Source organism: Elephantulus edwardii, unplaced genomic scaffold (genome assembly GCF_000299155.1).
Source record: "Elephantulus edwardii isolate Elephantulus edwardi_28Jun2011 unplaced genomic scaffold, EleEdw1.0 scaffold00055, whole genome shotgun sequence".
In the NCBI taxonomy this organism is placed as follows: domain Eukaryota; kingdom Metazoa; phylum Chordata; class Mammalia; order Macroscelidea; family Macroscelididae; genus Elephantulus; species Elephantulus edwardii.
In genome coordinates, this window is record NW_006399805.1 from 17,120,039 (window position 1) to 17,132,803 (window position 12,765).

Below are 12,765 nucleotides of genomic sequence, written 5' to 3' on the forward strand. Positions count from 1 at the left end.
CTCTCCGCCGTGGTGCTCTCCCCCGTGGTGCTCTCCACGTGGTGCTCTCCGCCGTGGTGCTCTCCGCCGTGGTGCTCTCCCCCGTGGTGCTCTCCGCTGTGGTGCTCTCCCCCGTGGTGCTCTCCGCCGTGGTGCTCTCCGCCGTGGTGCTCGTGGTGCTCTCCGCCGTGGTGCTCTCACCCGTGGTGCTCTCCGCCGTGGTGCTCTCCACGTGCTGTCTTGTTCGCCTCGCCTCGCTCGCGTCGCCATGCCCCGAGTGACCGTGTTCTACCCGCCCCACGGCCGCAGCGGGGTCCTGCTTGGCCTGCGAGCCCACTTGGTCTCCCGCCACTTGCCTGCGTCAGGTGTGCTGAGTGTGACCCTGGCTCCGAGGCGGCCGGGAGCGCGAGGTGGTGGCGGGGCAGCCCCCGTGGGATGGCCAGGCCCGCGGGGTGCTCCCCGTGACCAGGCCGTGGGCTCCCCGTCCGGAGACGGACACGGGGCGAGAGGCAGGGCCGCCGTCGGACGTGCTGGGCAGCGGGCGTCCCTGCAGAGGGCACGGACCTGGCCCAGAGACCGAGGGGCAGAGCATCCCTGTGGCCTCCGACATCGCTGTGGGCCTGGGGGTGATCCTCACGACCCTCCTGATGCCTCCGGCCTGGGTGCTGAGCAACCTGCATCAGAACCCAAGCCAATGAGCTGGACACCGCCCCCCAGAGCCTTCCAGAACAGCTGTGCCTTCCCGAAAATGAGAGAACCCGCTAAGGGGGCGACTGGGTCACCCTCTCGAGTATGCAGCTTCATACCCGATGTTTCTAGTTGAGTATTTTTCACTATTCCCCAGGCTTTAGGAAGATTAACAGAAGAGTTGTTTAAATGTGTTTAGCAGAAAATGTTCAGTAAAGTTTAAGCTTTTAATTTAAAAAAAAAAAAGAATGTGGCAAGAGGATTAGAGGAAGACTCATCCAATAACTTACATTATGGAGATGACACAACTTTGGCTCACCAAAACTGAGGAGGACTTGAAGCGTTTGCTGCAAAAGGTAAAAAAAAAAAAATGAAGCCTTAAATATGACTAGCATCTCAACACCAAGAAAACAAAGATCTTCACTACTGAGTCAACAGGTATTATGATAGATAGAGAAAAGATTGAGGTTGTTAATGATTTCATCTTAGTTGGATCTACAGCACTCTTCACACCAGCAGTCAGGAAATCAAAAGACAAGTTGCATTGTGAAAATCTGCTGCCTAGGACCTCTCCAGAGTACTGAAGAGCAACTACGTCACTCTGGAAACTAAGGTGTGCCTGATCCAGTCCATAATCTCCACAATTGCTTGCTATGTGTCAGAGAGCTGGACAGTGACTAGGGATGATAGAGAATTGATGCCTTTGAGCTGTGGTGCTGGAGAAGAGTGTTGAATATACCATGGACTGCCAGGAGAACAAACACGTTCGTCTTGGAGAGGGTGAAGCCTGATTGCTCTTTGGAGGTAAGGATTCTGAGGCTTCATCTGACATACTTCGGGCATATAGCAAGGAGGGACCGGTCGTAGGAGTGGGAAATCATGCTTGGAAGGACAGAGGGATAGAGAAAGAGGGAGACCATCAATAAGATAGATTGATTTAGTGACTGGGGAAATGAGGATAGGTGTATCAGAGACAGTAAATTTGTCACAGGATAGAGCAGGTTTCAGGGCTGTTGTACATAGGGTCACTATGCATTGCAGCACATAACAACAACAGTAACATCATAGTCTACTTAAAGTAAAAAATGACGACCAAGTTAGTGTAAATTGTGTTGTTCCAGCCTTGCCAAATTTGGGAAAGGTGCATATAAAATGATAGTTTGTTGTTGTTGTTAAGTGCCGTCCAGGCGCAGACAACTCATAGCGACCCTGTGAAGGAGAGGCCTCAACACTTGTGTGTCTCTCATCCTCTCTCCAGGTTCATAGGATTTCTGTGCACAAAAAACATACATATGAAATGATAAAGTCAAAGCAAAAAACTACAAAGAGGCAGTCATCTCAGAGGGAGGATGGACACTGCACTGTATAACAAAGAGGAAAAGATTTTTCTACAATTAGAGTAGGAACTGAAAGTTACAGACTAATTAGTAGATGAAAAGATAGTCAGGGTCAGGGGATTCAAAGGTGGGATACTTAGAAGCGGGAATTTGACAGGGTAGGTGGGTAGCATGAGGATATGCAATTGCTCTGTACAGGGTAGTCACAATGTTTGGGCTGGCATTTCTGGTAACTGGCTATAAAAATGGCTTCTTCAGGGAGCCTTCGTGGCAAGAAGCTGTGGTGCAATTCTGAAGGCATGTGGTTCAAATCCACCAGATGCTCCACTGGAGAAGGAGGGACAGTCTCCTCGTGTGCCAATCAGATCTGATTTGATGGCACACAAGAAGGGGAAAAAAAGAAAAATGGCTACCTGAGTCATTTTTGTTTCTGAGGGACCACTGTAAAGATTGAGTGACCACACCACATCAAGAGCTTTTGGGAACAGATTACAGTATCTTGCACTTGCCAGAGCTCAGATAAAGGGAATGTCTTTAGGATGTGTAGTTAGGTCAGATGGACTGCTAGAAAAGGCAGAGCCACGGAGTGAAGTTGACTGGTATCCCATCAATTCCTGGGGCCTTATTCTTTGCCAGTGCCTTCAATGCAGCTTCCACTTTTTTCATTACCATTGGCTCCTGCTCCTATGGTACTTCAATTTTTCAGTGTCAGTCAATTCTTTCTGGTAAAGTGACTATATTCTCTCCATCATCTTTTGATGCTTCCTGGGTCATTCAGTATATTGCCCATAGCATCTTTCAGTATTGTGACACGAGACTTAAATTTGTTTTTCAATTCTTTCAGCTTGAGAAATGTAGAGTAAATTCTTCCCTTTTTATTTTCCAATTCCAGTTCTCTGCATATTCCATTATAATACTTTGCTTTGACTTTCCGAGCTCCCCTTTGAAGCCGTTTGTTCAGCTCTTTCACTTTGACAATTTTTCCTTTAGATTTGGATTCTCGATGCTCCAGTGCACTGTCAGAGTCTCCTCTGATATCCATTTCAGTTTTTTCTATCTCCTCTGTTTTTGTAATGAACTTTTGCTCTCTTCATCGATGATATCCTCGATATCATCCTACAATTAATCTGGTCTTCTATCATTAGTATTCAGTGCCTCAAACCTATTCTTAAGACGATCATGAAATTTTGATGGAATTGATTCAAGATCATATCTTGGTTCCTTTGGACTTATTTTCATTTTCTACGGCTTCAATTTAAACTTATTATTGTTGTTGTTGTTAAGTGCCGTAGAGTCGTAGATGACTCATAGCAACCCTATGAACGAAAGACCTGAACACTTGTATAACTTTCATTGTTTTTCCAAGTTCATAGAATTTCTGGAGACAAGCTATTTTGGAAGTGGATGCCACTCCTGCGTCCAAGCTTGTTATAAACCAGGAGCTCCACCAAATGCTATCTACTGTGGGTAACCATTATCGCATTTGACACATCAGTGTCACGGTGTTTAGCATCACAGCAACCACATGTTACCTCTGTATAGCAAATGGACAGACTGGTGCTCTACCACTTAGAAGAATGTTTGACCAAAAACAATTAAACCTGCATATGAATAATTGATGATCTGACCCACAGTCTACCCCTGGTCTAGTTTTGACTGCTGACATGGAGCTTCTCCAGTGATTTCTTTCACAAATGTAGTCAGTCTGATTCTTAGCAGTCCATCTAGTGAGATCCATGTGTAAAGTTGTCCCCTCAATACAAGTATACAAAGATAATGTGGAAGCTACACCATGGTCCCTCACAGTCTGATCAAGAGTTGTAGGAAGATTAAGGATGGAGAGTTGTCCCACAGTATGGCCTTGAATATTTTTTTAGAGCATACTGATAAAAAGGGAGGAAATTGGGCTAAGAGGGGGTTGGGGAGCTTAGTATCACCAAGTGGAGGGTCTGTAGAAGCCCGTGCTCTGTATGATGAAGCTCTGACTCTCTGCCTTCCAAAGCCAGAATACGTGGAGGTTTCTTGAGAATGTTGGGAACTACCTGTAGATGGTGAGAGAATTAATTCTCCCCCAACACACACCCACCCACCCTTGACAGACTGAGAAAGAGTGAGAAAGAAAGAAAGGTAGCCTTCCTCTAGGGCTGGCACTCTGAATTTAAACTTCTAGCCTCTTAAATTGTAAAAGAATAAATTTCTGTCTCTTAAAGCCATGCACTTACACTATCTGTCATAGAAGCATTAGAAAACTAAGGCAGCTTTTAAAATCAAACATGGATTTCAGACTCCTGTTGAGGCTTTAAGATGGAGTGAAGTCTCCACTTTTAGACTGCTCTTTTTACATATAGCAGGTGCCCACTGTTTGAACTATCGTTTTATGTGCACCTTTCTCAAACTTGGCAAGGCTAGAACAACACAGTTTGCAATAACTAGTATATGGGTTTCTTTATATTCTTCCTTTCCCCTTCCATCTTGAGCTGGTCTTAGAACTTTCCAAAGTGCAAAAATGCAAGCCATTGCTCTCTGCCTTAGCTCATGCTGGATAATTTGACCTGTCTAGATTCGATGAACTTGAGGTCACAGAGATGGATACAGCTGAGACCACCTCTGGAGAGAATAGAGAGGTCGCCAAAGACTGATCACACCCCAGCCTAGGTCCTTTGCTTTGGTTCTGTGGTCAGTTAAGAAGCTCGAAGATGCTTGTATAATAAGAATTGCACTTTGGTTTACAGATGGGACACATAGAAGAAGCATTCTCTCCCAAGTTGGCTTGAAAACAGCGTCTCCAGGGCCCCACATAATTCAGAGTGGCCACGTGGCCTGATGCCCTGGGGCCTGTGGTAGGCGGTCAGTGATTTCCTGCAAGGATGGGTATGGCAGGGGAGTGGGAGACCAACACTGTTACTGGTGTCAGATATGGTCTGCCTGACCCTCTCTCTTACATGCACACACACAGAAAGGGTTCAAGGAATGCTGAGTGTGGTTTGTTACTGGTTCAAACTCACTTCAACCCTGTGTGCATCGGAACCAAGAGCTGGCCCTTATGATTGCCTGTATGTTTCAGTCCATCGCTGTAACTACTGAAGGTCTCCCTTGTTGAGCCTCTACTACTTCAAACACGATGTCGTCAAGTGTCCGATCCTCTTGATGACATGCCAAAACGAAGCAAGTTGTACTGTTACGTTTAAGATTTTCATTGGTTAATGGTTGGACGTATACACTAGACCTCTCTTCCTAGTGTGCATGGAAACTTTGCTAGAAACTGTCCACCATGGCGACCCTGATGGTATTTGAAATATCACTGGCATAGTGTCTAGCAGCAGAGCAAAATGCGGCAAATTGACGCGGTTGACCAGCTTCACGCGCGTCTGCGCACTCGACACGATAGCTTTCCATTGGAGGGGGCAGGCCTGAAGTCCGCGCCTGCGCACTCCACACGAGCCGCATGGTCATTGGGCAGGTTCCCGGTTCGCGCAGGCGCACTCGCTCCGCGGCTTTTTTTTTTCTCTTTCGGGTGGGCGAGGCTGTGGCCTGTTTGCTGTCCCCGGAGGGAGTGTGGCGGCAGGTGGGTGGGCGCGGGCCCAAGCTGTTTTACAGGGCGGAGGACGTGCGGCGGGGGTTGCTGCGGGGCGGGCGGGCCGGGACCCTACAGTCGGAGGTGGGCGGCCCTAACGCTCTTGGCCGAGCGGACACCGGAGGCGGGGCTCATGGGGTAGGTGCTGCTGCGCTCGCTCCGTGGGCCGGTCACTGGCGCACGGTCTCGGCAGAGCCGTCCTTAAACGAGATGGGCCGGCCTCTCGAGGAAAGCAGTTCTTCCGTTTGGGGTTTAGAGCAGGTCTCACTCGGTCACCTTTGCATAATGTGAAACCTAATGTGCGGTAAGGCTGGTGGTCTAGTGATGAGGAGCTGCACCGCCAACCCAAAGTGGGCAGTTCGAATCCAAGATCGGCTCCGCGGGAGAAAGATTGGACAGTATCGGACCAAGTGATTTACGACGTCTGAAAACCCATGGGAGGGTCATCTGTGAGGCGGCACCAAGCCTGCAGCAATGGGGGGTAGCAGTGTTGCATGGTTTTTCTTTAACAGTTTGGCCTATGTTTTGTAAATAGCCAAATTTGCATGTGGGATGAAACAATTGTAGAGTGGTTTGTTTGGCACTTTGTCTTCCTGGCACCCTTCCCTTCTCACCTGCTGTGCCTGGATACAGGTGTAGGAGTGGGGGCAGGTGGGCCCCAAGTAGGAGTGTTGGGCTGGGGGGAAGGCCCCAGTCACAGATATTGGGAGAGTGGGGGGCCCCAGGCACAGAAGTTGAGAGGGCAAGGCCCCAGGGAGGTAGAAATTGAAAAGTGGCCTTTTTTTGGGGGGGCTGCACCTGGGGAAGGACTGGAGTGAGCACCTCTTTCATGAGGTGTATTGCTGCCTCCACAAATGCTGCTTTCCACTTGGACACAAGCCGCTTCAGTTGTTGATGAGTCTTCTCTTCCTCCAATCCTGATGGCACCTCTTCCTATAGTACTCACACACTCATTCATTGCCCTCAAGTCAACAACACACAGCTGACCTTCCAATGGATTTTTCAGAGGCTGTAAATAGTACGGGAGGAGATTGACCTTTCTTCCATAGAACAGCTGCTGGATTTGAACCACTTGCCTTTGGGTTGGAGCACAACTTCCTACTAACTAGGTCACCAGAGCATCCCTAAATATAGTCCAGATTATCAAATTATTTGCTCACCATACAGACTGAATTTTTGTTAAGTGCCGTTGAGTCAGGTATGAGTCATAGTGACCCTCTGAAAAGCTTATCAATCCTGTGCCTTCCTTATCATCTCTCATCCCTTTGCTGTAGACACTGTGTCAATCCATCTCGTTGAGGGCCTTACTCTTTCACTTTTCACTGACACTCCACCTTTCCAAGCATGATGTCCTTTTTTTTTTAAATTTATTTTATTATTTTTGTGTGAGTGTACCGTCAAATCAAATCTGACTGGTACAGGAGGAGATTGTCCCTCCTTCCCCGGCAGAGCATCTGGTGGATTTGAACCGTGCGCCTCTGGGATTGTAGTTGCAGCTCCTTGCCACTAGGCCACCAGAGCTCCCCTATGATGTCCTTTTTTAAGGAACTCCAAGACATGTGTTTATTGTTTTGGCAGTCCATGGGGCACTCAGCTTTATTTCCCAACACCACAGCTCAATGACATCAATCTTCTGTCATCCTTCTTCATTGTCCAGTACTCAGATGCATAGCAGGTGACTAAAAAGAACATGGTTGATCGGGTCTTTAAGTGGACATTATTGCTCTTTAGTAGTTGGAGAGGACCCTGACAACGTATTTTCCCAGTGCAATATGTCTTTTGATTTCTTAACTCTGGTACCGCTGGTACAGAGAAAACCCTATGAGCAAGAGATATGGTGAAAGGCTACTACAACCCTAATGCACACCTTTCTTGTTATTAAATCCTTGTTATATTTAAAAGAATCGTTGATTCTGTACAGGTTCCACATGAGCATGATGGAGTATTCTAAAATTCCTATTATCAGTGTTATCCATAATTTATTATGTTCCACACAATAGAATGCCTTTGCATAGTGAATAAAACAGAAACATTTTTCTTGTATTCTCTACTTTCAGCCAAGACCCAGCTTGAATTTCTTAAATTTCCTGTCAATAATACTGTAATAGCTGTTTAATAATCTCCATCAAGATTCTGCTTGTGTGTGATACGAATCATATTGTTTGATAATTTCTGTGTTCTCTTGAGTCACTCTTGTTTGGAACTCTTAGCATCTGTTGGCCAAGAAGCTGTCTATCAAATTACTTGTCATAGACAACTGAGCATGTTCAAGGCTGCATATGTTTGATGAAGCATTGCAGTTAATATTCTATCAGTTCTCCGAGCCTTGTTTGTTGTCAATGCCTCACTGCAGGTTTGACTTTTCTGTAGTATCATAGGTGATTAATCATGTACTACTTACTCAAATGATTGACTGTTGGCCATTTCCCTTTTGATGCTCTCCACATCCTTCAGTATTAAAACTCGAGGCTTGAATTTGTCCTTCAGTTTTTTTCTATGTGAGCAATGCCAAGCTTGTTTTGCTTTTTGGTTTTCTAATTATATCTTTGCACATTTCATTACGATGCTTTTGTCTTTTCATGCTGCCCTTTGTAATCTGTTCATAGTTCTCTTATTTTGTAATTTCCTTCTGTTTTAGCTTCTCTATATTCAAACACAGGTTTCAGAATCTGTTCTGACATCTATTTCGGTCTTGTCTTTTTTTTCTTGACCTTTTTTCTTTGTGCATGATGGCCTTGATGTTATTCCCCAGCTTGTCTGGTCATTAGTGTTCAGTAAGTCTCCTGGTTAACAGCCATCCATTTGTGCCCTTACTTAACAAGATCAACAATGGCTGATCTTTTTTGAAGTCAGCTCCTAGACCTTTCTTCATTGCTTAGTCAGGAAGCCCCACTGAAACCTGTTCAGCAGCATAGAAGACGCCACTAACAGATGGTTGATGGTTGTGTGTGGGATGCAATGGCCACAAGTTAAACCAAGGATTCCACCATGGAAAATGATCTTTCTACTACAGAACATGACTTCTGCACCAATTGTCAGTCTGTTTTGGGCTGTCCTCAGTCCTCCTGAGACCTACTTATTGAGGGCCCAGTTTTGAGGACAGATCTACAGCTGTGAGAGGAGAGTCATCCACTCCATTGGGAGCAGAGTTTTTCCTTGTCCACCCTATGTTGGTCAGAGGACAGATCCCCTTCTTGGTGAGACTTCAGAGCACAGAAATAGCTGTTTACTCTGATTTGCTTTCCTCTAAAACCACATTAGAGTGTGTAGACTACTCAAGTCCTTTGAGAGGCTTGCGCCCCCCCCCCAGTCTTCTCCCTTCTCCAGCCTTCACCCCAGGCTGTTGCCTCTCTCAGCATGGGTGAGTTCAGAAACCCTCAGCTCAACATTGGTGGTATCCCTCCCTCCCTGTTCTTACGAATTCCCTGATGCTGCTTCAGCTTCCAAGCTGTTCTCCATAGTTCTGCCCTTGACTGCTTTTCACTGTACATGAGATTCCTTAGCCTCATCTGCCTAGGAAGAGTGTGGCAATGGGGAGGGGTAGCACTTTTATGGAGTGGGGCCCTATAGGTAAGGAAGTGTGTGGCCCTCGTAAAGGCTGGCCCTGTGCCACCCACTTAGCCTTCCAGACATTACCATGTGCTGACAGTTCCTGCATCCCAGCACAGCTGCTTCCTAGAACTTGTCCCGGTTGCCCTTGGGATCACTGTCTCCTTTGTGCTGGCATCCCTGCCTTCATCCCCGTGCTCAGCAGTAAGCTGATGGCACTGTGCTTCTGCTTAAGAATATACAGACCCCTACTCCCACCTCCATAGGGCTCTTCAAGTCGTCACTGGCCATGTGGGTTTTCAGCCCTATGGGTAAAGGTCATCACTTTGGGCTGCCACTTGCTAAGATGGAGATGGAGTGTGCCTCTCTCCCTAGGGACCTGGGCACGATCCAGGTGAATGCCAGCCCGCCCAGTGGCAGCCGCCGTGTGACAGGCCTGCAGGACCCAGGTCACCTGAGCTGATCATCTCATGGAGTCGCAGGGCAAGAAGCTGGGTGAGGGAGATGGAGGCCGGGTCACAGCCCGGCTGCTTAAGGCACACACCGGAGAGTTTGCCCTGGACTCCATCCTGCTGCTCAAGCTGCGAGGCCTGGGGCTGGTGGACCTGGGCTGCCTGGGAGAATGCCTGAGCCTGGAGTGGCTGGACTTGTCAGGTAATGCACTCACCCACCTGGGCCCCCTGGCTGCCTTACACCAGCTGACTGTGCTTAATGTCTCCCACAACCGGCTGACGGGGCTGGAACCTCTGGCTGCCTGTGAGAGCCTGCAGAGCCTCAATGCTGCTGGCAACCTGCTGGCCGGTCCAGGGCAGCTGCAGTGCCTGGTGGGGCTTCGGAGTCTGGAGAACCTGAGGCTCCAAGATCCCCTGGCGCGGCTCAGCAACCCCTTATGTGCTAGCCCCTCCTACCGTGCAGTGGTCCTTGAGCTGCTACCTGGCCTGAAGATCATCGATGGAGAGCGTGTGACAGGCTGTGGCAGTGAGCTCTACCAGCTGTGCAGAGACCTGGACAATTCCTTGCAGCCGAGCCCTTGCCCGAGCTCCCGGGCCACTGAGGCCCAGCCATGGGTAGAGCCTGGCTACTGGGAGTCCTGGCCTGCGAGGAGCAGCTCCATCCTGGAGGAGGCTTGTCGGCAGTTCCAGGCCACACTGCAGGAATGCTGGGACCTGGACCACCAGGCTGATGAGAGCCTGGCCCAGGCTGAGCAGGCACTAAGCCCGGCGAGAGCCCCTTCCTCCTTTGTGTTCTGAGCACCCCTGACGGGCTTTCTCCAACGGCTCCTAGCAGGTGGGTTTCCAGGACACCTGTGGGGTACACCTAGGAGAGTCCAGCCTCCTTCAAGCCCCTGCTTCCCAGGCCCATGGTGAGGGATGTGGAAGTGAGAGCCATTCCTGGCAGGGAATACCTTTGTGAAGTGGGAGCTCCCTCACCCCTCGTGTTCGGAGAGCCCTATTAAAGCTTTGTCTTTGCTCGTCAGTCTCACTTCCTGTGGGCAAGGTCCAAAGAAAGGGGTTGAGAAGTAATGCTGCTTAGTGGCCCCCACGCCTGGTTGCAGGACCAACCCCCATACTTCCTGGGGGCACTCTCAGCCCTCCTTGTGTGAGTAAAGGTCTCTGGGTCCATCCTCCAGACCAGGACTGAGGCAAGGAGAGGATGAGCCAGAGGAGATCTCCTTTATTAGTCTGGGATGGACACTCTTATCCAGACACAGGGAGAGGTGGTGGCACCACTGGTCCAGGAAGTGGGGGAAAATTCTAGAGGAGAGATGGCCATGGTGTGAGGGGATATCCTTGCACCTAGCCTCTTTGATCCATGTTCCCAGGCCCAGTGGCCAACCCTTCCTGCTTTTACCCTGGCTCCTACCTGTCCAGGGCTCATTCTTGGGGCAGGGCCTTGGAGAAGGCAAACTGTCCTGGAAAGTAGTAGCTGTGGGGGTCCTCGCCGGCCCGCTCCACGTGAGTGCACATATCATCCTGGTGCATCTTAGGCTTCTGCAGTGGGAGCAGGTCATTGACGTTTAGGGCAGACACCAGCCACTCCGTGACGCCCTCCATTCCCAGGGCAGATGTTGGCCAGGTCCAGCTGGACCCTGGCTTAGTAAGTCCTTACCCGAAGAGACTGCGTCATGATGGGGCAGTAGACCATGCGGCCCAGAACTCTGTCCTCAGAGCCCAGTTTGAGGCAGGCCAGACATTTCCGCTTCCTCTGGGGAGAGAGGATGAATGTGGGAGGTCTGGGCTCCTCAAGGACAGAGACCAGTGCCAGCTGCTTTCTCAGGGTGACTGTGGGTACCAAAGGTACCATCCTGCCCCTGCAGACCTATTTCCAGCACAAGTGACCACAGCTTTCATTTTGGGGTATGAGGTAGGGCCATGCACCTGTGAGTCCGACCCCTTTGGGTAGCTCTCCAAACAACAACTCTGGTTTGCCTTTACAGCACATGCACAAACATGCCTTAGAAGACGCTGCTGTCCAGGGCTAGTGATAGCCCGGCTTGACAGATCGCATCCTGCAGTCCCAGAGCAGCCAGTCTGGGCATCTGCATTTGGACATAATGGAAAACAGGAATTCACCAGACCACTTCCATGCTATGGGCTCCTTCTGTGAGTTCTGATGGACGATGGGAACCCCAGCTCTGATAAAAAAGTGTTCATAGGACAACCCAGCTTCTCCCTCCCTGCTCACCTACAGCCTGGCCTGGGGCATCCTGATGCACAGTCACGTGCATACTGGCACACACGTGTGAGCAGTCAGGTACGCACACGCACACTGGTCCTCACCCCATTGGGCTTGACTTTGCATTCAGGGTTCTTCCAGTCCTTCTTCCGACAGCTGGTCTGCTGGAGTTTGAACTCCAGCCTCACAAAGATGCCTGCTGGGAATGGCTGTAGGCAGACAAGAGGACCAGCAAGCAGCTAGCTGGGGTGTTAACACAATACCTGGACTCTTCTGCCCCTACTCGTTCAAGTCCCCAGCACTTTGCAGTTGTGCTCTCCCTCCCAAGAATGTTCTGGTTTCCAGGGTGGGGCCCTAACCCCACACTCGCCCACTTTCCCAGCTGCTCCACTACCGTGTCCTCAGCCTTGTCCACGCTGGTCTCCCTGAAGGCCCACTGCAGAGGTGAGTGCTGGTGGAACTCAGCCAAGGCCACCTGCAGACCGCGGTGCTGGGCCTCCGAGAGCTTGGCCCCTTTCAAGCCCAAGGCACACAGGCCCAGGGCCAGCACGATTAACAGTCTCCTCATCTCTGCGCCCTGCAAAGGGGGCAGATCCTCAGCCCTGCCCTGGCATCTGGCTGACTGACCAGGGCAGATGTGACCATCTGAGGACAGCCCTCCCCACCCCAGCCCCCTGAAATCAACAAGAGGGTTTTTCCAGCCCCTGGATCCAGTCACAGCTACATGTGGTTGGTTCTCTTCTGGGCAGATGAAACACTCCCTTTCCTGTGGACTGATCCTAGGGCCTTTCTCCTCTGGCCCTCTTTGGCCATGTTTGCCTTCACTCCTGGCCTATCAATCTCTGGCCCCATGGGGTTATGGCTCAGCAGCTCAGGCTTCCAGAAGGATTGGGTTGGGAGGGGAGGGACAGGATATTGGCCAGAGATGGAATATTTTGGAGAGGAAACAAGTGGGAGGAGCTG

General features: G+C 49.8%; 2 protein-coding genes across 2 annotated transcripts; one reads left to right on the plus strand and one right to left on the minus strand.

Moving 5' to 3' along the window:
• The first annotated feature begins 9,596 nt into the window (after nt 1-9,596).
• Nucleotides 9,597-10,376, plus strand: LRRC61 (leucine rich repeat containing 61). Its single transcript, XM_006887193.1, has one exon. The coding sequence runs from the start codon at nt 9,597-9,599 to the stop codon at nt 10,374-10,376; it is 780 nt and encodes a 259-aa protein (XP_006887255.1).
• Nucleotides 10,377-11,000: 624 nt separating this feature from the next.
• RARRES2 (retinoic acid receptor responder (tazarotene induced) 2) lies at nt 11,001-12,370 on the minus strand. Its single transcript, XM_006887285.1, has 4 exons — nt 12,197-12,370; nt 11,907-12,011; nt 11,236-11,331; nt 11,001-11,117 (listed from the first exon to the last, which is right to left on the minus strand). Exons 1-4 carry the CDS (start codon nt 12,368-12,370, stop codon nt 11,001-11,003), a joined length of 492 nt encoding a protein of 163 aa, XP_006887347.1.
• Nucleotides 12,371-12,765: the final 395 nt, after the last annotated feature.

Coding starts and splice junctions, on each gene's coding strand:
- LRRC61 (XM_006887193.1), top strand. CDS start 9,597: ATGGAGTCGCAGGGCAAGAAGCTGGGTGAGGGAGATGGAGGCCGGGTC.
- RARRES2 (XM_006887285.1), bottom strand. CDS start 12,370: ATGAGGAGACTGTTAATCGTGCTGGCCCTGGGCCTGTGTGCCTTGGGC. Junction 12,012..12,196: donor TGGACAAGGCTGAGGACACG/GTAGTGGAGCAG, acceptor GTCTGCCTACAG/CCATTCCCAGCAGGCATCTT. Junction 11,118..11,235: donor TCATGACGCAGTCTCTTCGG/GTAAGGACTTAC, acceptor CTCCCACTGCAG/AAGCCTAAGATGCACCAGGA.